At 46.4% G+C, this 26,369-nt stretch overlaps 1 protein-coding gene across 4 annotated transcripts in view; it reads right to left on the bottom strand.

Annotated features, from left to right (window-relative positions):
* LSAMP (limbic system associated membrane protein) overlaps window positions 1–26,369 on the bottom strand; it is a 1,022,392-nt gene that overhangs the window by 105,101 nt on the left and 890,922 nt on the right. For all 4 annotated transcript variants that reach the window (XM_075166906.1, XM_075166925.1, XM_075166915.1 and 1 more), the window contains one exon: window positions 6,637–6,762. In XM_075166906.1, the coding sequence (XP_075023007.1) occupies window positions 6,637–6,762 (126 nt within the window). The remainder of the gene's footprint in view (window positions 1–6,636; window positions 6,763–26,369) is intronic.

The following is a 26,369-nucleotide window of genomic DNA, read 5'->3' as shown; positions in this document are numbered from 1 at the left end:
CCTCTCTGCAATGGGACAGGAGAGAGAAATCAAATCTGTTAAGAAAAAGAATGTTTCATGCATCAACAGTGTTTGTACTGAAACAGCATCACAGACCACAGGAACCGAATGGGGCACTATTACAACAGGAGGGATCTCTGTGCAGTGTATGTGTCTCTCTGGGCACAGAAGGAAGAAGTCAAAGCTCTCCAGTGTGTTGGGGAGAGAGCACATTCCGGACTTTATTATAGGTGAGGAAGGGGGCAGGGGGCCTGCTCTTTCTGGGCCATGCACTAAGAAGAGGGGACTTCTAAAAAAGTGAAAAATGTGGAGCCAGCAGAAGTGGGAAGCAAATAGAGGTTGAAACGACTTTGGATGGTTTCTGGAGAATCCCTGAAAAAGTTGAAACTTTGGTTTGTTTCCCAGGCTCTTTGTAAGCCAGCATTCTTTTCTCTTTTTTTCCCTGTAATGTTGGATAACAAGACGACTAGACCAAGAGAGAAAAAGACATCTCAGAAAGAGTCTTAAAACAAACAGGGAGTGTATAAGAGGCAAAGTGAGAGGTCTCTGTGGAAGACGAGACCACATTTTTGCCAGAGAGTATTTTGAGGATGCAAGGAAAAAAAAAAAAGGAGGAAAGAGAGACCTGGTTAAAAATCATCAGTTGTCCCCCTAAAGTGCATGGTCAAACAAGTACCTTGTAAATCTTAAATTTCCTGATCAAGCAAAAGCAGTTAGAGAGGGAGAAGGATGTGACATCAGAAGAGCTGGCACAGTAACACCACAAAAAAACCCACCAAACCCAAACAACAACAACAAAACCCCCACCCACCCCCGAAACAATACTCCTCCTTCTGTTCACAACTGTTTTACTGAGGTTTTAAGAGTGCAGTAGAGAGGTGGGCTAAATCCAAATGGTTTAGATAACCAGAAAATCCCCTTCCCACTCATCACTACCTACTGCCTACAGGGTTGACTTGTGGTGACTCTGGCTGAGGGTTTTCTGTTTGTTATCTTTTTTGGGCGTAAACTGGCTTCTCCTGTGCAACACGAAGTGCAGTAGCAAGGCTTTGGGCTTAGACAGCAATGAGAGGCAAATAAACACAGGATGTAAAGAACAAAGTTACCCAGGTGAACTATATGGTCATCTTGAATCTCATGCCTTCAAGAGCCCTCTGCTCTCAGTGTTCAGCCCTGAGACCGGCATGCAGGGACAGAAGATACGTGAGTGAGCGGGGGTGTGAGATAATCTGTCTCTTTCAGTTTATGTCTCATCCTGATCTCTAGTAATTGAGCCCCAAAGCATGAATTTTAACATCCTTTTCAATATTTTTCTTGTAAATAACAAGAATATCCAGATTTGTTCACATTATCCTCAGGAACACACAAACTGTTTGAGTCTTGCCAAGTTCTCGTCTTTAAATAACTTTCCATGGCAGTGAGTTCTACAGCTGTTTATAAACATATTAGATGTATACCATCTCAATTATACAGAGCATGCAGGCACTCCTCTGTGTTCTCTATCCCTTCTAAACTTCCCAGGCTATGGTAAATTCTCTAAGACTCAATGAGAATTTCTAGCACCCTCTAGGGAGAATCAGACTGGCATATTTGACAAGCCTTTCCATCTCCTTTCATTTTATGCTGTGACATGAAACTTGGGTGTTGCAATCAATACTTATCTGCTTTGCTCTAGACTGTTTTTTATGCTGTGATTACCACTGTAATAACTAAGCTCCTTTCTGAGCCAAAGTGGGTATCTTTAGACTGTCAGGTGGAATTTGGGAGAATCCAGACTGTTCTCTTCTCTATCAAACGGCCTTGCTGGCCTGAGGCTGGGGAAGTTGGATCAGGAATGAGATACCTGGCAGTTTTATACAAGTTTCACACTCTGTAACCACTCTAGGAAAACTGAATTGTTTGCTCCTCAGCTGGTTATGCACAACCAGTAAAAGCCTCGGTTGTTCAACCTTGAGCTGAGCTCCATAGGGATCAATATAGCTTTGTCTCCCTGCCACAGCCTCTCAGGCTGCCATCACACATGGATACCAATCTCACGACGCTTGCCACAGTGCCCATGAGCAAGGCCCTTGGGGAGGTTTCAACCACCGACGCCTTGTGGGAAAGGAGCAGAAACATGAATAGGACTATTTCTGTTGAGTACAAGCTCCTCAGGACAGGAGCTGCCTTTTTCTTCTGTGTTTGTCTGCCCATACAGGACAACAGGCTTGGCAGTGAGATCTCTGGTAATGCAAAAACCTTGCAACAAGTGTCCATGTTCATATTGCTGCTAACCCAATTGACAGGAGGCCACTCTTTAGGGTCTCCATTGAGAGGGAGTTTATTGATAAGAATATGAACGTACATGAATATTTATTTTCCCCAGGAAGCACTTTTTCAGTCAACCAGGCATTTAGCATGGCTCTGAATAAGATGCAAAGATGAGGAATGATAAATGTTAAAGCCTCTGGACTGTGATCTCAGCAGCTTATAGGTAGGGAGAAGTCGCATTAGCCTGAATAAACATAAGTCAAGAAAGACGTGAAGTAAAACTGAGATGAGCTCAAAAGCAGGCATTGCCTACCATCTGTAAACTATCTTACTGGATTCTTTTCTTGCCTGTGTTAGTTGTTATCTTGGTACATGGTAAAGGGAAAACAGAGCATCTCCTAACATAACTAGCCGTAGATGGGTAGGCTGCCTGTGGTAGCCCACACAGAACGTGTCAGCGTGATAAATGATACATGGTCCCTGTGCTGGGACCTTGTCCAGGCTATGGTGCAACTACTGGAAATTTGATTGGACTGCATTTAGTAAGGAAAGAATAATCTATACCTTTGTGGGCCATGGATCATGTAAACGATGAGTCAACGTTAAGGAGAAGAAAACAATAGCATAACACCCACTCCTCATACAAAGTCACAGAGGGGAAAATCTGGGTTTTGTCCCTTTCAAGAGATGAGAGACTACAGCATATCCCCTAGTGAAATATTTCTAATGCTGACACGTGCTAACTCACGTAGTCTGTGTAGGAAATCATCAATGCTCATTCTCACTCTAACTGAACAAATCACAGTTTCCTGACAAATCCAGTTCAGAGGGCTGCTATGGCCTTTTCCATGGTTTACCATCACAAACTGGGATGGCAAAAGTCATAGGGCACGGCAGGCTTAATAAGCCCGCAGCTGTGTCCTGAATCACAGGAAAGGGATTGGACTATGAGCAGGGAGGTGCTGGCCTGTTGCTGGAAGCTGTTGCAGGCTGGTGATCCCAGAAGAGAGCTCCGCTTGCCGGAGGAGAAGAGCTAATGAAGCTGTTTGTGCTCCCAGGCAATGCCTGTTAAACTATCCACAACTAGTTAGACCAGGTTGCCAATGTCCTACAGCATAATAGCCTGTTGGATAAGGAAGAAAAGACTCTCTCTGCTCTGACCTGCTCTGTCAAAACCCAATCTATCAATCATCTGAAGAGGAACAGAAGTGAAGAGCAAGGACTTGCATCGTTCCAAGGAATGTCATTCCTGCTTTCATTAAATTAAAGCTGATCCGTATTGTCATTCGCCATTGGAATTATTAAAGTATTTTTCCCCTTACCTGGTTTCCTCCCAGGTGTCAGTGCTACATCAACAACCCCAGCCACACTTCAGCTATTTCACAGGGTAAGAAGAGGGTATTTTCCTATGGGTTGCTTCAGGGCTTGGGGACTTACAGTTGATGTGAGAAAAATGCCTAGTTCAACTGCTCACTGAAGGACCAGCAAAGGAAGCGATATAGCATTTTATAAAGCAGTTTTTTTAACTTCCCAGATAGGCAGATGAGTGGGCTATGATCACTCCTGAGGCCCAGCAGCATTTAAATGAACTATCATATGCATCCCTGCCTTCTTTGCATAAGTAGCAACACCATTTTCCCTTTGCATTTGTATCTTCCACTTCCCAGCCAACAAGAATTAAATAATTTCTGTGGTCCTAACTCAGGTAATTAGCCAAAAAACACTATTGACGACGTCAATGAATGAAAGAAACAGCAGACAAATTCACTAATGAACTCCTTGAGGAGAGTGCACAAAGAAAAAGTAATTTGGCCCTCTCGCCCCCCAATGCTGGTTTAATTTCACGACCTGTCCATTCAAAACCTCCTACACAAGCTCAATAACGCTCGTTCTTCCAGTTCTGCAGTCACGAGTTTAACCACGAAAAAATCCAAGGAGAGATGTATTTTAGAAACCTTTACAATGATCTATAATAGCGCTTTGATGCATAGCAGATGTCTTCAAAACTAGCATAAATGGAGCCAAAATGCCTTAGAGTTCTGGAAAAGGGAGATTCCAAGATAAGACATGTTTCTAACTGCAGCAGCTCTGGAATAGATTTGGAATTTATATTAATTGTCAACCTCGAGGAAAACATTTAAAAGAAGCCCTTCTGTCCCCCATTTTGGGACAAGTGCCTTATTGGGCTACATGCTGCTCAAAGACCTGATGTCTGCCTGAAAGCAGTTCCTCTGTACACATAAAAGATAACAGATGGGTTGAGATGGGGAAAAAAAGAGAGAACAAGAAGCAGTGAGACATGGAGGTGACAGACTGGGGACTGCCTGCCCTTCATCCCTGTCTCTAGTTGGTTAGGAAGGGGGTGCTTGGCAGGCTATACTGTAGAGAGAGGACTGAGGATTGATTGGAAGGGGATCAGTGAGATGGCGCTGAGGGATGCTAAGACGGCAACACCTCTGAGAGACACAGCATGGGAGAAAAAGTGTGAAGGGGCATGCTGGAAAACTGAACAACAGACCCAGGAAAACTGACCCTGGAATCAAAGCGGGGATGGGACTCCCCAGTCCTGTTGCTCACCAGAGGGGATAGCCAGAATGAAGATTTGCTCTGAGGAGCCTTTTTAAAAGGGAGAAAAGAAGTCTGTGTCTGGTATGATGGAGTAGGGGGTACAACTGGGAAAAAAACACAAAGCACGAACATGCAGCCAAAGTGATGAGTCAGGACAAGAATCTTCTTATCACTGCTCTGAACAATGCATCTCGTGTACCAGGCCTTAGTTTTCATGAAGATTTAAGTTAGCATCCTTGTAACACCCTTAACTTGGACAATGTTAGGCTGCGCTCACGGAATAGCTAGGGAGTGTCTCCTACTGGAATACAAGAAACAAACATGATGGAGGACTGAAAGACTGATGCAGCAGTAAGATAGAAGATTTGATATGAAATAAATCTTAAGTGCAGAAATGCCAGAGCGAGAAGATTCTATATACATAATTAAAGGTGAAAAAAATAGGTTCTATTTCCCTATATATGCAAATGGCATAGTCATGCTTAATACTGAAAACAGCAGAAGAGGAAAGTCAGGTAGTGACGATGATACCACAGGAGTGGTGTTCCCCTCATCAGGTCTGCTCCTCCCACCTCTTCCTGGCAGTCTTTCCCCATCTCCCTTCTTTTGGTACTGCAAGAAATGGGCCAGAAATACAAACTGCATATCTGGCTTTCATATACATGAAAGCTCAGGAGAACTTTTGTTTGGCGGAAGGGATGAGACAGGAAGTCTGAGTAACCCCAGTCTGAACCACAGGCCCCAAATCCAGGGACTTCTGGATGCAGCCCTTGGATTGAGCTCTGTTCCAATGTGTGACTCTACCTTTCTCTCTCCAACCTTCTTTCTGCAATGCCCTCCCCTTTTCTGGCTGCTGAAGGCAGTAGATAGCTTGACTGTCTGTAGCACATGCAGAAAATTTGTACTCTGCCTACCTCAAACCCTCTTTAACCCTTTACATATGTGGGAATATCACAGAAGACTGTTCATATGAAGTTAATCAATACTTTTCCCACGCATTTTAGGTGAAAGAATATCTGACGGCAAAAGAAATCAGGTAAAGAGTTCTTCTCTCCTCAAAGGACATGATACAGAGGAAGAGAAACCTACTTCTTGTTCCCATCCTACTGATAAATCTTTAGGGGGTGAAGGTTTCCTTTCAATCCAAGCTGCTCCATGGAGTATGACTACTGAAAGGATATTCTCCTTCCCAGTTTGCCATGTCCTTGAGCATGGAAGGCACAATTAGATAGCAGAACAAAGCTGGTGAGTTCTCCTTTATTCTGTCTCACCCTGCTCTTTACTCATCTTGCAGATCAAGATTGCCTTCTTTACTCACCTCACAAGACACAGGAAGACTGTCTGCCAAAGTGGAGAGTAATATGAAATCATCTGTGCCACTGTTTGCCTCTCCCTTTTAAGGCAAATCAGTGGGAAGCAAATTCCATGGTTTTCAGAAAGAACCTCTGCTATGTAATATCTAAACAGAAATCCTTTCCTCTCTCTCTGGCACCAGCAGTGCTTTGTCTCCACCACCATGCTGTCCATTAGCAGCAGTAGACATTGGGACAACTAGCTGAAGACCAAAGCTAAATAGAATTACAGGTCCAATTCTGTAAAGCATGTACTGAAGTAATTTCATTTGTTCCCTCGGACAACCTGGTTATCGTGCCTGGGAAATCACACTGCAAAACAAGCTTGCAGTGCATTTAAGATTCTTGCCACTTTTTTACAGCTGCCTGTATTGCTACTGAAATTTTCTGTTGATGTTGGAAGAGAAGGAAACTACTGTAGAGTTCACAAATCACCAACACAGTCAAGTCCAGTTGGGTCTCTTACCTGTTGGGGTGAGGTGCCTCCAGGTGATGACAGGCTCAGGACGCCCATTTGCCATACAAACCAGGGTCACGTTGCTGCCCTCATTCACGGTGATGTCCGAGGAGATGTTGGAGATCTTTGGTGGAACTGTGAAGAATAAGAAAGTTGGACCTCGTTACCCAGACTTCTGGAGGGCAGCCTGTCTGGCTCATTAGCCTACCTACCTATTAATCAGAGGCAGCCACAGACTCCACTCCTCATTACTACCGGGGTTTCTGAAATTATATCAGAATAATATGTACCGCTGCCTCAAGGATCTGCAGGTAGAAATGGCCTTTGCTGCAACTGCGATGCTTTGTGTTTGGACAGGTTTGGGGGCCTTCATAAAATAACCTCTAAGAACTTGCCTGTCTGCCCCAAGGCTGCACAGAAGGAGTCAGCAGGCTCCAAGCACTGTCCCAGCTAATATTTACACTCCAAACAGTCCCAGATGCAGTTCTACGTCCTCCTGCAGGGTGCCAGGCCTCAAGGCACTGACTCAGAGGGTGTATTAGTTATTGCTACCTCCCATGGGCAGATAGAAGCCATGCTGCTAGCCAGGACCCTGCTCTGCTGCTCACGTAACCAAATGGTCACCGGGAATTGAACCGGAGAGCTATTAAGCTCATTTCTGTTGTGACTGCCGTGATGAGGTGAGAAGAGGGGATACGCACCATGGCTAATGGAAATTTGCTGAGGGAAGGCACAACAGTGACAGCGCGAAGGTTTCTGCAACATCTTTCAGCCAAGAGGGATCCCCCATGGGCTGCCCACAATAGGTAGCTTCTGGCTGACTGCACCTCACACAGCACAGCACCAAAAGCATGGTAGGGTCTTTAAAGATTCAGAAGACCAGCCATGCCTCGGGCATTCAGGATCCTTAAAGACCTTCCAAGCTAACTGAGTTTGTGTCACAGGACCAAAGTGACCGCGCTGGGGCCTGAACAGGTACCTCTAGGTGTGGAGCGTGCCGGCGTATCGGCCTCCAAGCAGACCAGGCTGTCGCAGTCTCGCCTCTCTCACATCCATGTTTTGTTTCCACGTTTCACACCCCGGAGGTGGTGAGGGAGTTTGACTAAAAAGGAATCTTCTAATTTTTTTTTAAATATATTTTCAGCTTCCGAATTTGTGTGTAGCGAGGAATGAAACAACATCATTTTCTGCTTTGCTTACCACAGAGTAAACAGACAGCAGCCTCTCCCTCCCCCTCCTTGGCAGGAGTGGCTGATGGTCCTTTTGAGGCAAAGCTGCCTACGAGCTAGGTGGGGAAAAGGAAATGAAGCCTGAAGAGAGCAACTCACCACTTCCAGCTGTGTTGCTGGATTCATAGGAATATTGTTTACAACCCACAGCTCATTAGCCCCTCTCTGTAGGCCCCAAACTCATGGACAACGCTTCAGCATCTATGACCATGGGACCCCCTTGGTGGAACAGGGATCTGTCGAGCAAAGTGAGTCAGACATGTCTTTGCCGACAGGCTCACTCACCTAGGCAAGGAGGGATTTAAGCTAGGCATGTCGGGGAAGGATTGCCATAATCTGGGGAGAAGTGACAGCATGGAGGGCAGTGAGGAAACAGCTGGGGGCCAACACAACAGGGAAGGCTTTTGCACTGCCCTTGTTAAAGCAGGACAGCTGGGGGCTCATCTCAAATGCCTGTGCACCAAGGCAAGTATCGTGGTGAAAAAACAGGAGGAGTTAGATGTTTACGCAGATTTGTAGTACTATAAATCCATTGGGATGAGAGAGCCGTGGTGGGACAGCTCTCAGGACTGGCAGTGCTGTGTGGGACGGATACAGGCTTTTCGGGAAAGACAGGCTGGAAAGGTGAGGAAATGAGGTGCGCTCTCTGCAAAGGAGTGGCTGGAGTGCACTCAGCTCTGGGCGGTGAACTAGCTGGGAGCTTAGGCGTAAGGATCAGAGGATATCACAGTGTCACCCCTGTTGGCTGGTGTCTGCTACCAGCCATTTGATTAAGAAGAGGTAGTGGACAAAGACTGCTTTAGATGGATAGAAGAAGCCTCACAATCACAGTCCCTGATGAGGGACCTCAACCGTTTGCTAGGAAGGTGAAAGTGCTGGGCTCAAGCAGTCCAGGAGATGTGGGGGTCCCACAGGTTCAGCATGAGTTAGCAGTATGCCCTTGTAGCAAAGACCAAGCATCCTGGGTTGTATTAGCAAGAGTGTAGCCCCGTAAGTAGAGGGAAGTGATTATATCCCTTTATACGGTGCTTGTTAGACAGCATCTAAAGCATTACATCAGTTTTGGGCTCCCCAGTACAAGAAGGCTATTGACATACTGGAGCAAGTCCACTGGAGGGCTCCCAAGATGGTCAGAGGGGTATAGCATTTGACGTACAAGGAGAACCTAAGAGAGTTGGATCTGTTCAGCCTGAAGAAGAGAAGGCTGAGGGGAGGTCTTATTGCTGTCTGCAGATAGCTAGTGGGAAGGTACAGAGAAGACAGAGGTAGGCTTTTCTCAGAGGTGCACAGTGAACAGCGAAAAGCAGCAGACATGAGCTGCAACATGGGGAAAATTCTGACTCAAAACGAGGAAAAGCTTTTGCTTTGGGGAGGTCAAAGACAAAAACAGGTTCCCCAGAGAGGTGGTGGAAACTCCATCCCTGGAGATATGCAAAACTTGCCTGGATGAGGCTCTCAGCAACCTGCTCTAACTGGCACCAGGAAGGAAAAAGGGTTTGGAAGCTGGTTTGCTGCTCGAGAGCTAGAACAGATGGGTGATCAGCTCATGGTGAAACAACCAGAGCAAGGCATGTTGGGGGAATGGTTGGCTGCACCAGGGTCCCCTTCCCTGGAGAGAAGGAATTTTAGGGTAGGGACACCTCCCTAGCAGCACAATACTGGGTAAAGCAAAGCATAGCAAAAAATCAACCCCCTCCTCTCAAAGCAAAATCTCCTGACAAACACAAGCCCTGCGACATTTTACATTGGTGATTCACTGCGAGCCATCGGCAGTGTGTCTGTGCATGTAGGAAGAAGTAGGAAGCAACAGAACAAAACAAAATAAACATTGTTGGAGAATGCTGACATTGTCAGAGAATTTGATCCCACCATATTGAGGGGTACATGAGAGTTTCACCGACTGCAGATCCATTTTGTGCCTCCTCCCCCTTTATCACACCCCCATTCTGCACAGCAAATGCCTGGCAATACAAAACAACAATCACACAGTGGTCTTGGAAAGTGAGAAGATACCTTTGCCAACGAATACCCCGAGACTGCATAAAGGGCAGCAGAAAGGAAATACCCCACTTGGGAAATTAAATACCCTGCCTCCTCTAAAAGAAGCTTGTGGCTTCATATTTCATGGCACACCAAAGCAGAGAGGCAGCTTGCAGCACCATGCTGAGATCTGGCACAGCACTGAGTCGGCAGGACTCAAGCACTTTCTCCTTCTCCTTTCTGTCCCACTGGATGAGGGGAGTTCCCTGTCTCACGGCTCAGGAGAGACAGACCCATCGCTCCAGCCAGCAGCGCTGCAGGCTGGGAGAGCCCTGCAAGTGCCGGTGCAGAAATCCAAACTGTTACTCTTACTACAGGGAACAAAGCAACTCAGAGGGCCACCTCAGTCCTGTAGCAGCACAGCTACCCGTAGTACATACTGTTTCAGATCCGAGACCAACACGCACTGGAGAGGACAGAGGGGCTTAGTCTGGAAAAGAACAACAGAGGCTGCTATTTTTGCAAGAGTTGTGTCCTAGCTGCTCTGTCAGGGGACACAAGGACGGTGACTTTGGAGTGTCCTCAGCACAGCTTCTCTGGTGTGCTGGCAAACATGGGTAAGCAGAGCCCAGAAGTAGAACCATTGGCTAGACCACGTTTTGAGGGTTTTATCTTAACCTCAAGGGGTAAACATTTGCATCCGGAAAAAAAGCCACGCAACAAACCAAGAAGGATGAAGCTTAAGCAGGAATAGCAGATGGAGCTGTAGGCCAGTCCAAGGTCCCAGCAGAATGGTGTGATGACAGCCAAAACAGTCGAGGAGAGAGCAGTGAAAGCCACTATGGGGCACCAGCAGCAGAACTGCAGTTAGGACATGTGTACCCTGCCACTTTCCAAAGCCGTCAATTCATTTTAGTTCGCAGAGGATCAAGTAAACTCAGCAAATAAAAACAGATCTGACCATGCAGACCAAATGCCCAAGAGGAGGAGGATGTGTCCAGATGGTCATATCTGGCTTGCCACTTTTTCAGATGAGGGAGAAAAGGGCATCCAAGGCTGAAATCCTGTTAGGAGTATAATGGCTGGTTCCTTTCAGCTGCCACCTTGATCAGAGGGCAAGGAAAGACTGAGAGGAGGGGGAATAGGGCAGGAAATAATTTCCCTGTGAATTTAAAACCTGGTTTGGTTTCATCTGCTTAGAATCCAAAGCCAGCTAGCATTAAAAATGACTGGATCTTGGTGGACAGTAATTTCACTCAGATAAAAAGTCAGAGACTTTTAATTTTCAGGGTGTCAAGCCAGCGTGTTAAAATGCCAAAACTGTCAGCACCAGCAACAGTTAGCATTGCCTCCTTGGCACTTGTCATTACTATGCACACACCTTTTTAGGACAGTCTTAAAATGAGAAGCTTTGACCTTATTATTTTTTCCCATGTGTGGGTTGTGTTATGTTTTCACAGTTCCCAGACTGCTGGAAGAAGGATCGCTGAGAATAAAACCTCCTGGGACCAGGATCTTCTGGGTGTCACAGCTTCCTTTTGCCCAGCCACCTCTTGTTGACCCTCAACTGGAAAACCCTTTTGTGTCTGGCCTTTCTGAACCATTAGCACAGGCAAAACAGCAGCCTGCAGACCCTCTGCTTCCCAGTAGGGGAAGCACTACAGTTAAACAGTGCTTTCAGGCGTTTTCATATTCAGCCTAACAGCTTGTCTCTCCAGGGGAGACCAGGCTGCTGCTGTACCCTTCTGGCTCCAGGGACCATGGGAAAGCACCACAGTACTCTCTAGTACTGCTGAAAAAGATAAGATCGCCAGATTTTTTCCTTCCTGTCAGCATTAATGTAATATGGGGTATCCATTACCCTGTGCTTAGGATCCCCCTGGATGGGGTGGGGAGCAGGGACTGACGTGAAAAGAAGCACAATATAGGACCCCACTGCTCCATCCCCAGAGAGGTAGGATGCCCTGCCCACGCCAGGTACAGATTCTGGAGAGCTGGAAATGAGCTCTGAAAAGAATGGCTTGAAATTCACATATCTGTTTCTTCTACATTTCATATCTACAGGACAAGCCTGATGCCAGCTCAGCATCTCATCTTACATGCCGCTGATGGTAAATAACAACCCCCAACCTAACCAGTAGCCATTCTTCTTGAGAAGCTCACATTGGAAGAGCAGCTGGCCTGCAAGGCAGGAGCAGGACAAGGGCAGAGATGCCATAGGGCGCCCTGGGCTGGGGGAGCTGCGGGGGCTGCAGGGCAGGAGGGGTGCAAGGGCAGAGATGGTGTGGGAATTCAACTCCCAGGCAAGGCACACTGACACAGCTAGGTAGGACAGGCTTGCGCAGAACCTGCTTGCACCAAGCCCATTCTAGTTAATTGCCGTCAATCCTTCACTTTCATGACAACTGCAACACACATTAATTTAAATAATAAGAAAGACTGAGACATGAAAAATAGAGCACACTCCCCCAGCGCAATCACTGTTGCTCTCGAGATGAAAGCAAGTGATTTGTTTCCACAAAACATTACCATGTCTCAAAAACACCCGCTATAGCAGTTATTACAGACCAGGGGCTGCATATGGGGCGCAGCAAGGAAATCACAAACGAGAACATGCAAACATCTGCTGTTGTTATCCTCGCCTTTTATGACCAAAACCCTTCAGAGCTCAAAACTCCTCCTGAGATCATGTGGGTGGGCTGGACCAGCTTTATCATTCAAGGCTATGGAAGTAGGCAAGGAGTGGTGCTACACCCCTCATCTCCCAGTAAATGAGTCAGCCCAATGGTTAAGAGATATGAGTTCACATGCAGGAGGCCAGCTCCTGAGTACTCTTCCAGGAGTGCAATGGGGGATGGAACAAGAAAGCATCAAGGCCACCCTTGCTGAAGGGTATAACCAGCAATGCTTCCAGAGATATTTTCCTAACTTAGTTTATATTGGAACTGGCCATGCCACACCTCAGAAACAGTTCAAATACCTGTCTTTTGATCAGAGCATCTAGACACAGCACAGGCACAAAGTGGCAGGAATGGGAACCACTGCTTAGCATAAGCGGTACTTATATGCAAGGGGTACTTACAGGCACGGGGCAACCGTTTCTGGCTCCTGCATTGGTTGCACTATGCAGACCTCAGCGCAGGAGGAGGGTGGGTTTGTGAGAAGCACGGGACTAGGAACCCGAATTTGGTATGGCAGGATGAAAAGCGCGAAGAGAGGGATGTGGAGATCTAGTTGGAAGATGGCTCTGAGCACTGTAAACACACAAAGTTCACAGTCAGATGGTCTGACTGCTCCCTTTGGACAAACAGAGCTTTGCATAAGACCCTTCGATGCGGTTTTATACTGTGGGGCAGCTACTCCCCAATCTGAAATTACACGACTGCTTAACAGTCAGGTATTTTGTCAATAAGTCACAAAATACATTAAAAAAAATAGAGCTCTTATTCCCACTCTACAGACCTAAGATACAGCAAAAGCTGTTTAATCCCTCCAAGACACAGAAGCAAATAGTACTGAAAATAAGAAAGCCCATAAGGTCCATTTAAGTGCTCTAACTGCTTGTCCCAAGAAGGGCACCTTGGATACAAATAGAGAAAGTCACCACAACCCCTTCCATATATCCTCATTAGTTAGTTGCTTCCTCCAGCCTATTTACCTTCCTCTTTATTGGCAAGTAGGCCCCCCATCTGTTGGAGAAAATTAAGACTCCCACCCACTAATCCACAGGAGCCCCTGGCTTTCAGGGCAAAAAGAAAACATCAGGACTTCTCTCCAAAGTCAAAGGAACTTTGCAGCCACTAAAGCCCTCCGCAGGTGCCTATCAATTAGCCTCGAGAGTTCTCATTTCCTTGTCCCTAGCTCCCAATTAACAGCACTTTGCAACAAACACAAAGATGCTAATAAGCCCCAAGGCAGAGGTAGGGGGGACGCTGACCATCGTATGGCCCTCGAATGCGTTAGAGCTGCCACCTTGCTCACGACAATTAGGGGTCCTTTCCTGGGGCAATTAATTGACAGCAAATTGGCCTCATTAGTCATTGTTTAGTTAAAGTGTTTAGTGGGGAGAGAGGACCTGAAGAAGGGGCTGAGCTGCTAAACACTACTAAATGGTTTAATTTCCCTCTTATGTGTGCAGCACATAATAATCACAGCTCTTTACAGCCGTAACAAGAAACAGCTTGTTGCTGCTTAGGTCTGCAAAGGGAGCAAGCTGAGGGCTGGAAAGTAAAATCCAGACGCCCTTTGGGATGCGGCATGCTAATGTTTCTGAAGCACTTTGCAGACGAAATGCGACATGAGACCCAAGATGTGTTTTTTACGGTCTGATTCATGCTGCAGCCTCGGCCAGAGGGAGACGAAGCTGTCACCAGGATGGGAGGGCAGAGAGTGAAGTTGTTGAACTTCATTAAAGAGAGTAGACTCTGAAGCATCTTTCTGCTCTGCTAGGTTTGTTTCACCCTGCCAGTGCCTCTCTCGGCATTACAGCTTCTGGTGAAGTAGAGGCAAACGTTGAAGGCTTGGTTTTGTTTTTTAATCCCCTGGGAACCAAAAACCTCTCAAAATACACTGCAGTGTTTTTACAAGGTGTAAAAATCGCTTCTTTCTATTGTCTGAAAGAGGGTGCCTTGCCATGTCCACCCCTGGCGGCCTTTAGGGAAAGGTGTATTCCAGCCAGAGCATGGAAACCACTTAAGAGATCTACAGTTCCCAACTTACATGTGCCCCCACACTGCTCTGCCCCAGTGTGGCAGATCTCCACCTCAGGATCACTGCTGATGCCAAGAGAGGCCGGGCCAAAGGAGGCACTGGGGGATGCTAGCTTGGGCCTTGCGTCTTGGTGAGCTTCCCTCATCATGGAGCTGAGCCTCACCCACTGAGACGCCACGCAGGAAATTATTTAAATCCAGATGGGGACTGTGCGTATTGCACTGACTGGGAGCAGAGAAGCAGACAGGATGCTGTAAATCAAAGCCTTGTGGAAGGCCCTCCCAGTTTGCTGAGCTGGGTAGGGTGTCAGAGCTCACCACAGTTGAGAGTAAGAGCTGACAAGCCAAACCATTTTGTCCAAAGGAAGGCACTGCCTCATCCAATGTACAGTTAAGTGTCTGGACTATTTTTCCGCATAAAATTGCATGGGAAATACTTCCAGTACATTGTTTCTTAGCAAAGAGCAGCATGGAGTGTAAACCTGTTAGACTACCCCATCCATGAGCTGTTGGAAAAGTCAGCACAGAACTGGGCTCTATTGCTTATACTCACTCCCACTGATTTTATTTTTCTTTAAACTGGTCTCCATGAAATTGCCAGGAGAGAAATTATTTCACGAAATTATTTCTATCTGAGAGAGAAACAGTGAGAAAAAAATAGCTTAAGTCTCAAGCCAACCTTGTTTTTCAGTGCATGGATGTGACGTTGTGGGACAGGGATAAAAGCAGTCAATGTCACTCCTGCTTCTACCCCAGCACCTCAGCTTTAAACCCAGATACCAGCCTTTTACCCTAAAGCAGTCCCAGCTCCAAGCCTGAGCCCCAGCCTTTGCCCAGTGCTGATAGCATTTCACCCACACCTGGCTTTTTGGTGTCCCCCCACCAAGCACAAGGTCACGAACCCGCATTTGTGGATCCTGATGCAGCCCAGAAGAGCAGGTTCTCAGTTGCATGCTTAGCACGTAAATGAAAGCACAAAGCACAAGCCACATGCATGCCTGATATCCCCTTATCACCAGATTTGGACCTCTGGATATGAAGTATTGGTTCCTTACTACAAAACTTCTTTTTGTTTTCTATTAACATATCAAATTTATGCCAGGACTGCAGTGATCCTCTTATCTGTGGTTCATCTCTTTAAAGGACAGCTCTATGCATTTGCCACTCGTGTTGCTCCAGTTCTTTCTGCATGTAAAACTGACTGCAAGCGGTTTATAGCTAAACCTACTAGAAAGGCCTGCTGTGAAAACACAGCCTTCTTCACAGGACATGTGTAAACAACAACAGAAGTGCTTGCCATGCTAATCCCCAGGGATTAACCCTTGGAATGCCTCCTAATCCCAAACACTTTAAGGACTACAGATGCACACAGCTTTTGGTCTTTGTTTCAAGTGTGTTTATATATTCCCTTAGACCATTTTTTAAATCTGGCAAGTATTTACTTATGGGACTGAAACAATACAAAATCTTTTCTTCTGCAGATACAATCAGCCATCCTGGAAGAGAAATTCTGTGAGAAAAGTTGTCCTTAGTGTCCAGGTCCTCCAAAGACATCTCTGAGAATTTTGTTAAGAAAAACTTTTTCACAGAAACATTAAGTATGTCGGATGTACATGGTATGCAGCTAAGTCCTAATACGCAGCTTGATTCACAGCCCAGGGAGCTCCTCCTTTGATGTTAATGGCCTTCGGACAAATTCTTATACAGCAAGAATGGGTGATGGCTTCAAGGAAGTGTTGCAGCCAGAACAGGGACACTTTATTAGCCAGTCAAGAGAAAAAAGCAAGATTATGGTTTTTTAACCGAGTCCCAGCAGTCCTTGGCTCCTGCCTGTTAACTCTTTCTTTGGGAAGTAGACCGGGGACCACAGGCCAGGTACGGGAAGAAGGCACAGAGAAAAGCCTATGTCATTCCAGGGCAAGAAGTACAGGTTCAGAGAGGGTTTCTATGCATTAGGAAGATGACCGGCATTTTCCTGATTAGGCAAGCAGGGGAGGAAGTTGATTTCAGCTAACACCCCACTCTGGATGAAGATGAGGTTGTCCGTCATAGCTTTACATGTAGGAGAAACAGAGCCAAAGTTTTTGTTTGTTTGTTTTCAGATCTTAGGCTGTTGCTTATGTTCAGCTCATTAGGGACAGACGGTACAACCAATGGAACTGCCTTCATGAACCACCTGATGGACATCCACACACAGGCTGAAAAGAAAAGACAGCGCTCTCCAAACCCTGTTCTCAGATTCCTTTGGCTGCCCATGCTTTACTCCACAGCCTCTGCGATAAGCCACAGGGCGGCGAATACAACGCTCTAAGTGTCTTGTGCATACCACATACCCAAAGATCTGGCTCACTTTCAACTGAGACAGACAGCTTCTCAGTGACAAGCCTCTCACTCAAACCAAATGCATGTGGTACATGTAAAACATCTTTTATTAGCAGGTTTTCCTTCCTTATGCATTGAAACGAGCAAAATGGAGCAGGACAGCTTGCTGTAACCACCTTTCAAGATTGCTTTCAGGCTTCTAGGGGAGCAGAAAGCTAGTATAGCACTTTGGAAATGCTGGTTTTGCTTCCAATCAAACGTATAAAGAAAAAAGCTAGTAATCCCATACTCAGACCGTTACATACTTTGGCTAAAATTCACTTTTGTGTTAAGTGCACAGATTTGGAGAAGAGTGTAAAGTACTGTACACTGTCCTTGATCTATAACTCTCCAACTCATGGCCTAGGACAGCAGTCTGGTAAGAAAACACTACTGTTTCCCCAGCAAGAGGATTCACTTTGTCCAATTCAGGAAGTGATAGACAATCCATAACACAAGCCACCATAGCTGCTTCACCGAGTAGTCAGATCACCAATCAGAAGACTAATGTCTTAGCAGGGAGCAGCTGCTCCTTCTGATACCAAAAGCCCCACCAAAAACATTTCAAGCAGAAATGAACCTGAAACAAATCCCCATCTCCAAAAAATCACAAATTCTGAGCATGAAAAAGACTGAAAGTGCAACTCCACATTTTTTCAGCTTGGGCTGCTCAGCACATTCCTGCATTGTCACTATTGCTGGATCCACAGATGGTGGCCTTCCCCAGCACACACAGTTATGAAATGCCAGCTGTGAGACCTTCAATTGTTAGCTATTGTTGAGCTTGGTGATAGCTGCAGCAGAGTATTTTCTAAAGGCCAGGGTGTTATCATCAGCCATCTGAGAAGGGAAAGCCAAAGAGTTCAAGGCAAAGAATGCCTTCTGTCAGAAATGCTCATCTACCCAAGTCCGATCCAGCAGAAAAAAGGAAAAAACAAATACAGTACTCCTGAAGTAAAGGCGTCTTCAAACAAAGTAAGCAGCTGGCTGGAGTTGAGATGTGGTGATTGTGGTGATCTCCTTCCCACAAAGCAACCGAGAGCCAAGGTTTCTTGGGAAGGAGAGTTTCTGCTGCCTGAGGTTCCCTGCCAAAAGAGAGCGCTCTGTTTTGATTCAGCCATGTGCAGAAGCACCTTGATGTCTTGGAAGTTTCCCACTGTTTCCTTTTCCAAGCTTTGTCGTGTGGTAAAGATGTGCTGTATATGTGCAGACAACCGCAAGGGAGGGGAGGGATGGATTCCAAGAGCTTTGCTCTGTAAACACATTACTGGTGCCATTTCAATTAAAGGAGAATCTCTCTGAGACTGCCAGGCATGAGGCTTATTCCTTGTAGCCTGCAGCTTTATCAAGACACATAAAAACACTGGCTGTCCCTCTTCCCCCAGTGGGGTTCAAGTCTGCCCTCTTCAAAATTGACAGAAATTTTTTGCTGGTCTCTCAGTGTTAGCAAACTGAGGTAATTAGCACATTATGTGCTAGAATTGCAGAGAAATGCAGGAGACAAGAGCCTCAGGTACTCAATTTCCACCAGAGCGGAGCAGGATTACCCACCCAAACTGTTCTGAGAGGCCGGGAGGAGGCTGACTGTCAGATGCCCAGGGTTAGCTATAAATGTGGGTGCCTACAAGAAAGAAGCAGCAAAATTTTGTAAGACGTTTCGGAATAGCGAGTATCAAACTGAGAAGAAATAGGTGGAGATTGTCCTTTCAGGAGGATGAGGTTACATCCGGAAAAGGTTGCCAGCACCTTTATGTTGAGTGGGATAACAGCTTTACAGAGAACTTTCATCTAAGGTTCTGCAAGCTAATACTCCCCACCCCAGAAATCCAGTGCTACTGGCTGGAGAGCAGAAATGAGGTGATCTCTCCTGCTGATCAACAAAGAACACTAATAAAAAACTGCAAATACTTCCACCGCAGCAGGGGATCAAAAACTAAGTCCAGTGGAAAACATAAGCCATGTCTCTCTGCTGTAACAGCACATCCACGTCTGAGCACCTGTAATATCACAGTTAGCAGGGTAAGAAACACTACCAAAAAATGAAGGGAGGAACGACTTTGTAAAGGACTCAGTAGGTCTGGTACTCCAGGTACAGTGATTGTTCTGCTACACACTTGTGCTATATCCTTGAGTAAGTCACTGCACCTTTCTAAGGCTCAGTTCCCCTTCTCACTCCTGGGGAACTACTGTGTGCAAGTTTTATGGCATCCCCCGTGACTGGTACCTGACTGGTGTCACGAGAGGTACGATGCCTTACCATCTACAGCTCCAGCCGGTGCGTAGGAGGAGCAGGGGAGGAATTTCTGCAAAGCCTCAGACTGTTAAAGGGAGTTCCTTATGAGGAATTATCGTGCTGCAAAATTCCTTGGCACAGCAAACCCAAGGCAGACCTTTCCACAGGCAGACAAAACAGGCCTGATTCTTCACTGCTAGCATAAAGTAAAAATAAAATACTCTTTTACATGAAGGGGAATGCAAAGGAGGAGAGAATCAGCTCTGCGGTTCATAAACCCAAGGGAAAAAGCAGGACCCACTAGACATTGTGCAAACTGAAAAAGGAATAGAAGTGTAATCAATATAGTTAGGGTTACTGATGGATGATAGGGATACACTCATACGCTTTCCGTTCTGATGGTCATGATATACTGGAGTCTGCAAAAATGATTTCCTTAACGTACAGAGTGTGATAAAAAAAATAAAGAAACTCTGCATTAGAACGCAATGATGAAAACTCTGCCAAAGCCTGAGGAAAAGCAGAGATATAACCAAGATGGCATCACACTATGGATCAACCTGCCACTGGATCTGGCGCAGACACTCATGACAAATAGGCACAAGGGATGCAGTGCAAATACAGTGTGACACTATATCCTGGACATACGCTTGATGTATGGAGGATTAAATGCCACACACACACCGTCCTGGGTAGATTGTATCTATTGCTGACAGATACCTGAGGGATCTGTCTCTTTCTTTATATACTTTGGCAATTGCCATGCCAACAAAGGATTATGGGATTGGGGGGGCGAGAAGGAGAGATCATTTGCTACTCTGTTTAACAGAGACTTTATCCTCTGGGGGGATTTTGTCAAGATGCTGGATTTCTTCTTAAATTATATTTCTACCTGCCTATACACATTTGGGGTTGATGGGCTTTTCTCCTTTCCTCTGTCCCTGTGACACAACAGCTCGCTCTCCTGGAGTCCCAAACCAACCTTAAAGCAAACGTAGCTTCTCTAAGTTGGTTTGAAGACTGTTGCCCTCAACCCCTGCCCCCCCCACATGCTGCAAAGGCAAGAAAATAGCCAATGTGCTGTAAAGACCAATTCCTTTCCCTCTCTGGTGAGCCCTCTGATTGACAGCTCCGTTTGTCAAGAGAGACAGACTGTCTTGAGTGTGAGATAGCTATCGCCTGGGGAGACTATTAGAGGGAGAAGAAGGGAGAGAGGGAGAGACAGACAGACAGAAAGAGAAAGAAAGACGGATAGAAAGAAAGGAGAGCTGAGGACAGGGAAAGAGGAGAGGAGTGACAGAAGAGTGCAGATGAGAGAAAGACAGTAGCACTTGATGAATTAAGTTGTCAACTTTGGCATCACCTGTGTACCTTGTCATGCCAATAAATTCATTGAAGATGAAGCTGCACTGTGAGTGAAGAGTGAGAGAGTGCTGATGGAAGGAAGAAATAACAGCCCATTTAAAGACTCAGAGCAATTTATTAGTTACCTCAGGAGGGAACTAGTGACAACAGGGAAGGAGAGGTGCTCCCCATCGCTCTAGGCAGGAAAGCTCGTTTTGAATTCAAGCTGTCCACCCAGTCGCGCTGCAGAATGTAAAGAGATCGACAGAGACAGAGACCTGGTTCAAGAAGGAGAAACGCAGGGGAGAGGCTCGCTGGGGTCCAAGGGGAACAGGGCAGACACATGCCTTTGCGTAGCGCTGTGTGCCTCGAGCCATCCCTTGAGCTGTTGAGGGAAGATGTTGAGAACAAGTAGCCAAATACCCCTGGTGTGAGAGAAGGCAAAGGGCACTGAGCAGGGCCGAGGGAACGTGAAGGAAAGCAGAGATGGAAGCTGCAGCTCTGGCACAGAGGGGTGCTGTAATGGAAAGCTGGCAGGGAGATAAAGCCCTCTGCTGACTTTGAAGTTGGAAGCACGGCACTGAGATGCAAGCAGCTTTGGCTGATTGTACCAGGGAAGCACTGCGCTAAGGTGTTTTCCTGCAGAGCTGAGGAGGTTGTCATTAACTTCGTAACGGATCCTGCACACTTCTTACAAGAGAAGTTCACAGGCTCCTGCCATCCCCCAGAACTCCAGTGGAGTCTGTTGGATGTGGCTGAGGAATGGGAAAACTAATGGTACGATGCCCTCACCTGCTGCCCAGGCAGCAGAACGCAGAGCCACCCAGACAAGGGGTAAGTATACGCTTTCTCTCCCCATACTACTAAAACTTCCAAAACTGAAGAGCATCTGCCCCAGCTGTTTGAGAAATGCATCTACCTATTCACTCTCTTCCCTTCTTTCCCCTAACTCACCATTCCCCACACAGGAGCTTCTGCAACCCCTGTGCTCATGGAAGATGGTCAACTCCTGCCAAAAACTCCCTCCTATCAGCCACGGAGCCTATGAGTTGCAGAGGTTGATTTCCAAAGCAACCCGAGACCCCCTGTGACCTCATTTGTAGTCATCCAAAGACGTTTACATTTATGTGATGAGACATGTCCACTGACCCTTCCTTGCAATGAGCTGATCTCAACCAATCGCACCAGGCATCGCACCAAGAAAGAGAAGGACACCACCTGCTCCGAGATTCATTCCTCCCATGGCCTCTGCTCCTGCGTGCTCCACTGATGCCCCAGGCTTGAACAGAGGGGAGGGAAGAAAGGAGAAAGGAAAAAACCCAGATTCCTACCTCAGGTAGAAGTATCAAAGGTATTTCCTTCGAACAGGGAGAAATTCTGACTCAGTCCCACAAGTGGAGAAGCTACTCTTTTCAGCTTGAGTGAAACACTGAAGACTTACAACTGTCCAGGGTGTTTGGAGAGTTTGGGCAGAAATGTCTCTGCACATACATAGCATTTGACAACGCCATGCAGAAAAATAATACCTACAGCATAAAACTATCATATGTGGATATCTCTCTGTGTGTATATACATATAAAACATATACATACTTAGAATGTGTACATATGTAGAGATACATACATACTCATATATGGACATATACACATACTGCCATTTGCTCCCGAAACTCCTGGCCTCTTCGAGAGCTCTCATTTGGCTGGTGGTTTGTAAGCTGCCAAACAGCCACGACAAAGCTATCCTGACTGGGGTCCCCTGAGTTGTGCGGTGTACCTCTGTTGGCTGCCTTCAATTTCATATCAAATGAGAACAGGGATCTCACTGAGCTGAGCTCCATTCTGATCTGACTGGTCCCCAAATCAGATCAGCTGTAGTGCCCTCGGGCTGTGGCACTGTATTAAAGTTGAGGGCAGCTTTAATCTGCTTCACCGTTTGCACAGTGGAAGCTGTGCTTGGCCTACTGGGAAATTACTGGTATTTCCCTCATTCGAGTAAAGTGGACATTTCTTTGCCAGGAGTTGTGATCTTTGGGTTCGTGTAACTTAGCTTAAATGATCTAAACTGGAGGCTTCCAACCTTTCTCATTCCAAGGGCACCTTGCAATTTCCTGGGGAAGGCACACGCACCGTATAGTGAATGTAACTCTTCTGACAATAGGTTTGGTTTTCCTGAAGTCCACAGACTTTCTGGGAGTCACAGACTTAAGGGGGAAGATGATTTGGTGAAGGAACTAGGAGTGAGAAGGTAGCCTCATGCTTAGCTGAGCCTGCAAGCAGCCTGCAGCACAGCTCTGAGAGGCCTGGACACCCATCCACATCCACCACACTCCGTCCAGGGAAATACCACATCCTCCCCATGAGACTGCAAACCGCATCTTGAGGAGTGCATCAAACACAGTATAACCAACCGGTCAAAAGAGGTGATTATCCTGCTGCATTCAATGTTGGTGAGGCCTGACCTTGAATACCGTGTGCAGTTCTGGGCCCCACAATGTAAGAAGGATGTGAAGGTCCTTGAATGCGTCCAGAGGAGGGCAACAAAGCTGGTGACAGGGCTGGAAGGAATGTCCTGTGAGGAGCAGCTAAGGACTTTCCGCTTGGCTAGTTTGGAGAGAAGGAGGCTGAGGGGCGACCTCATTGCTCTCTACAGCTTCCTGAGGAGGGGAAGGGGAGAGGGAGGAGCTGAGCTCTTCTCCCTGGTGTCCAGCGATAGGATGCATGGGAATGGTTCAAAGCTGCGCCAGGGGAGGTTCAGACTGGACATTAGGAAGCATTTCTTTACTGAGAGGGTGGTCAAACACTGGAACAGGCTTCCTAGAGAGGTGGTTGATGCCCCAAGCCTGTCAGTGTTTAAAAGGCATTTGGACAATGCCCTTAATAATATGCTTTAATTTGGTCAGCCCTAAATTGGTCAGGCAGTTGGACTAGATGATCGTTGTAGGTCCCTTCGAACTGAAATAGTCTATTCTATTCCATCAGACACCTGACATTTCAGTTTCTTTTTCTCTGTCCTGATGGTACCTGTCAGGCCATCTCTTCTGCTCTTCAAGTTTCTCCACAAAGGTGAGTAGGGTTTTTTTTGAAGTGGAGAAGGGTTGGGAGAAGGAGAAAGCCAGAGTTAGGTTCCTGCTAGGATGCCGTTGGCAGCCAGAGAGAACAGGGAACTAGAAGGGAGGGTTGGGGAGCAAGGCTGCCTACAGAAAAAGGTTGGTACTGAGATGAGCTAAGAGAAGCCATAAAAACGATGGTAAGCTGCCCTGTGCTCTGTCATACCCAGAGATCCTAAGCTGCACAGTGCAGCACTATCTTAGCTGAGGGACACAGAGAGCTTTGAGCAGGTCCGTTTACCTAGAGAAAAGGATGGAAAGTGAGGAATTCCCAGGAATCAGTACTTGCCAATACATACCAGAGTTGCACACACAGATTTGACAGAGAAACGACAGGAATAAGGAATATTTGATGAAGAAACAGGTAGTGACAGCTGCAGAAGATACTGGGGGTTGGCAGAAGGGGAAAAGGCGCGGGGAAGGCAGAACCAAATAGGTGACTGAGAAGTAGTTGTGTAATTCATTTTGAAAGGATCTTCCTGCAAAACACAGTAATAGGGGCAGAGGTGAGGAGGGCCACAGAAGAGGCACAAGCCTGCAAAAGCGTGCTCACTACACTGCCTCACTACCAGGAACCTTCGGAGCTTGGATGACCCTGTGGAGGTCTGATGGATTTTCACTTACTACAGGGGAGAAAGGAAGAAGTCTCACAGTTCTTAGTCTTATTCTGTCAGGTGTATTGAGTTGATTATCGACCCTTTAGTAACAGAAGTAGAAACACGAAGCCGCAGGCATGGGGGTCTTTTGCCACGTGTAGGGGCTTGTGGTACACTTAAGTGTCCCTGTCTCCTTGAAAGGTTACAGGGCACGTCCAGCCCCACAAGAAGAAGTCACTTCTAACCACACGCACGCCCGAATGGGCATCATTGCTCCCGAACGCGCCCCACTGACTCTTTGCAGTGCCTAGCACTAGCTCCCTCCCACAAAAGAATGCCATTGGGACGCACATGTAAATCCCTGAACGCCAGGATGCCAAAGTGGGTACAACAGCACCTACACCATTAGTAGTGTCCTGGCACCTGGGCATTGGCCCTGGAGGCAGTGCTCATGGCTGTAAGAGGGCTGTGTCACTTGCTAGCTAATAAGGGCTTCAGGTAATGCCAAGCTGGGAAGCAAGCAGGAAAATTTCATACAGCCTCTCTGTCCAGCTGAGGAGGTACATGTATATGGAAGGTATACCCATTAATGATTTCCACTCAAGCCCACCAGGCTGAGGAAGCACTGACCTCAGGACTGTGCCCAGAAAGTCTCTTTCTCAGGGAATGCGGGCTCCTCTGTCACGCATTAAAAGTTCATGAGAAGGGCTGGTGTCAGGATCCCAGTGTCACAGGAAAGGAACATGAAGCACCTTAGAGGCGATGCGACTTGCCCAAGGGAACAGAGAGAACCACAGCTAAGGCAGGCGGCTATGAGGTCCATTGGTGGGACATTGGGTTGGGGGTGAGGAAGGCTAGCTTCTTACTCTGCCATGAGCATCGTGTGGCTCTGAGCCACTTGTTCCACCGCTCTTTACTCTCCTTCTTCCTCCCTCCCCTGCACCTTCTCTTTTCCAGGTCTTCTGACCAAGGACTGACCCAGCTGTTTGTCTGTGTGTGTGTAAACACCAGTAGTCTGGGTTAACACTTGAGCCTTTTGGTTATTGTCACAAGACAAATGCAAAAGCTCAGAATTTCAGACTCACCGCCCTGCAGTTTGACCAGGGTTGTGCTTTTGCAAAGACCAGTCCTGTATTCTAGGCCTATTTTTAGAAAATCTAATTTGTAGACATGATACCTTGCAGAGGAAACAGTATTAGCCAGAAAAGTTCCCTTCCTCAAAGAGCCGTTTAAAAGCAACCATGACCAACTTGCTCTCCTGGAACTGCTGAAGAGCCCAAGACACCTCAAAGGTGGCTTGCCTTTTTCTGTGTCTAGCGAAGGAACAGATAAAAGTATTGTAAAGCAGTGAAGGGATCATGCTAGAGGCTACAGAGAGGAAGAACGACTTTTATTTGGAAAGACCGTTCAATAGTAGGTATGCCGATTAATAAATAAATGAAAAGAGGTGACATTCATGATGACATTTAAATGACTGAGGTGCCAAGTGCTTGTTAAAATATCACATGGTCTGGAAGGAGGCAAACAAAGAAACAGGGCTTGGACAAGCAGTGAGTAATCGTGACCCAATCAATTTAACTATTGATAAAACACAGGTGAGGAAATGTGCAGGAGAAAAATTTCTGCAAATCATCAGCTAATGGATTAAATGCATCTGAGTGCGAGATGAAAATTAACTGATCAATTCACTCAACAGCTGCTAATTATATGTGACATGGCACAAAGAACTCCAAAAGTATATGGGGCTCAGAGGAAAGCAGTGCTGGTAGAAATATTTGAAGGCTGCCTCTTGCCACTATGGGATAGGACATTTGCCCCAGCGAGAGAATGTCACTGTCACTGATTAAAATTTAATTCTGCAAATATTTGAAGTCTGTATTTCAAAACCATGGAAAGGGGAGTTCTTTCCCACGGCTTTGTAACAATTTGCAACATTAGGTATAAATATATGGGATCAAAATTAACATGCCAATCTAAACAAAATTAAATGTAATGGTACAGTCAAAATGAAACCTTTTTGCCTCATTGCAGTTAAACATTTTGACATTAGAGAAATGAAACTAGAAAGTTAAAATGATTTGTTGTGACACTCGTCTGTCAAAAAAATTTGTTGCATCACCACGGTCCTGCAAAACGCTTTGGTGCCCACAGAACTGATCTTCCAATAGGAAGCTATTATCTCA

This window comes from Calonectris borealis, chromosome 1 (genome assembly GCF_964195595.1).
Source record: "Calonectris borealis chromosome 1, bCalBor7.hap1.2, whole genome shotgun sequence".
NCBI lineage: Eukaryota > Metazoa > Chordata > Aves > Procellariiformes > Procellariidae > Calonectris > Calonectris borealis.
The sequence above is the reverse complement of the archived record's forward strand: the minus strand, read 5'-3'. Positions and strand labels throughout refer to the sequence as shown.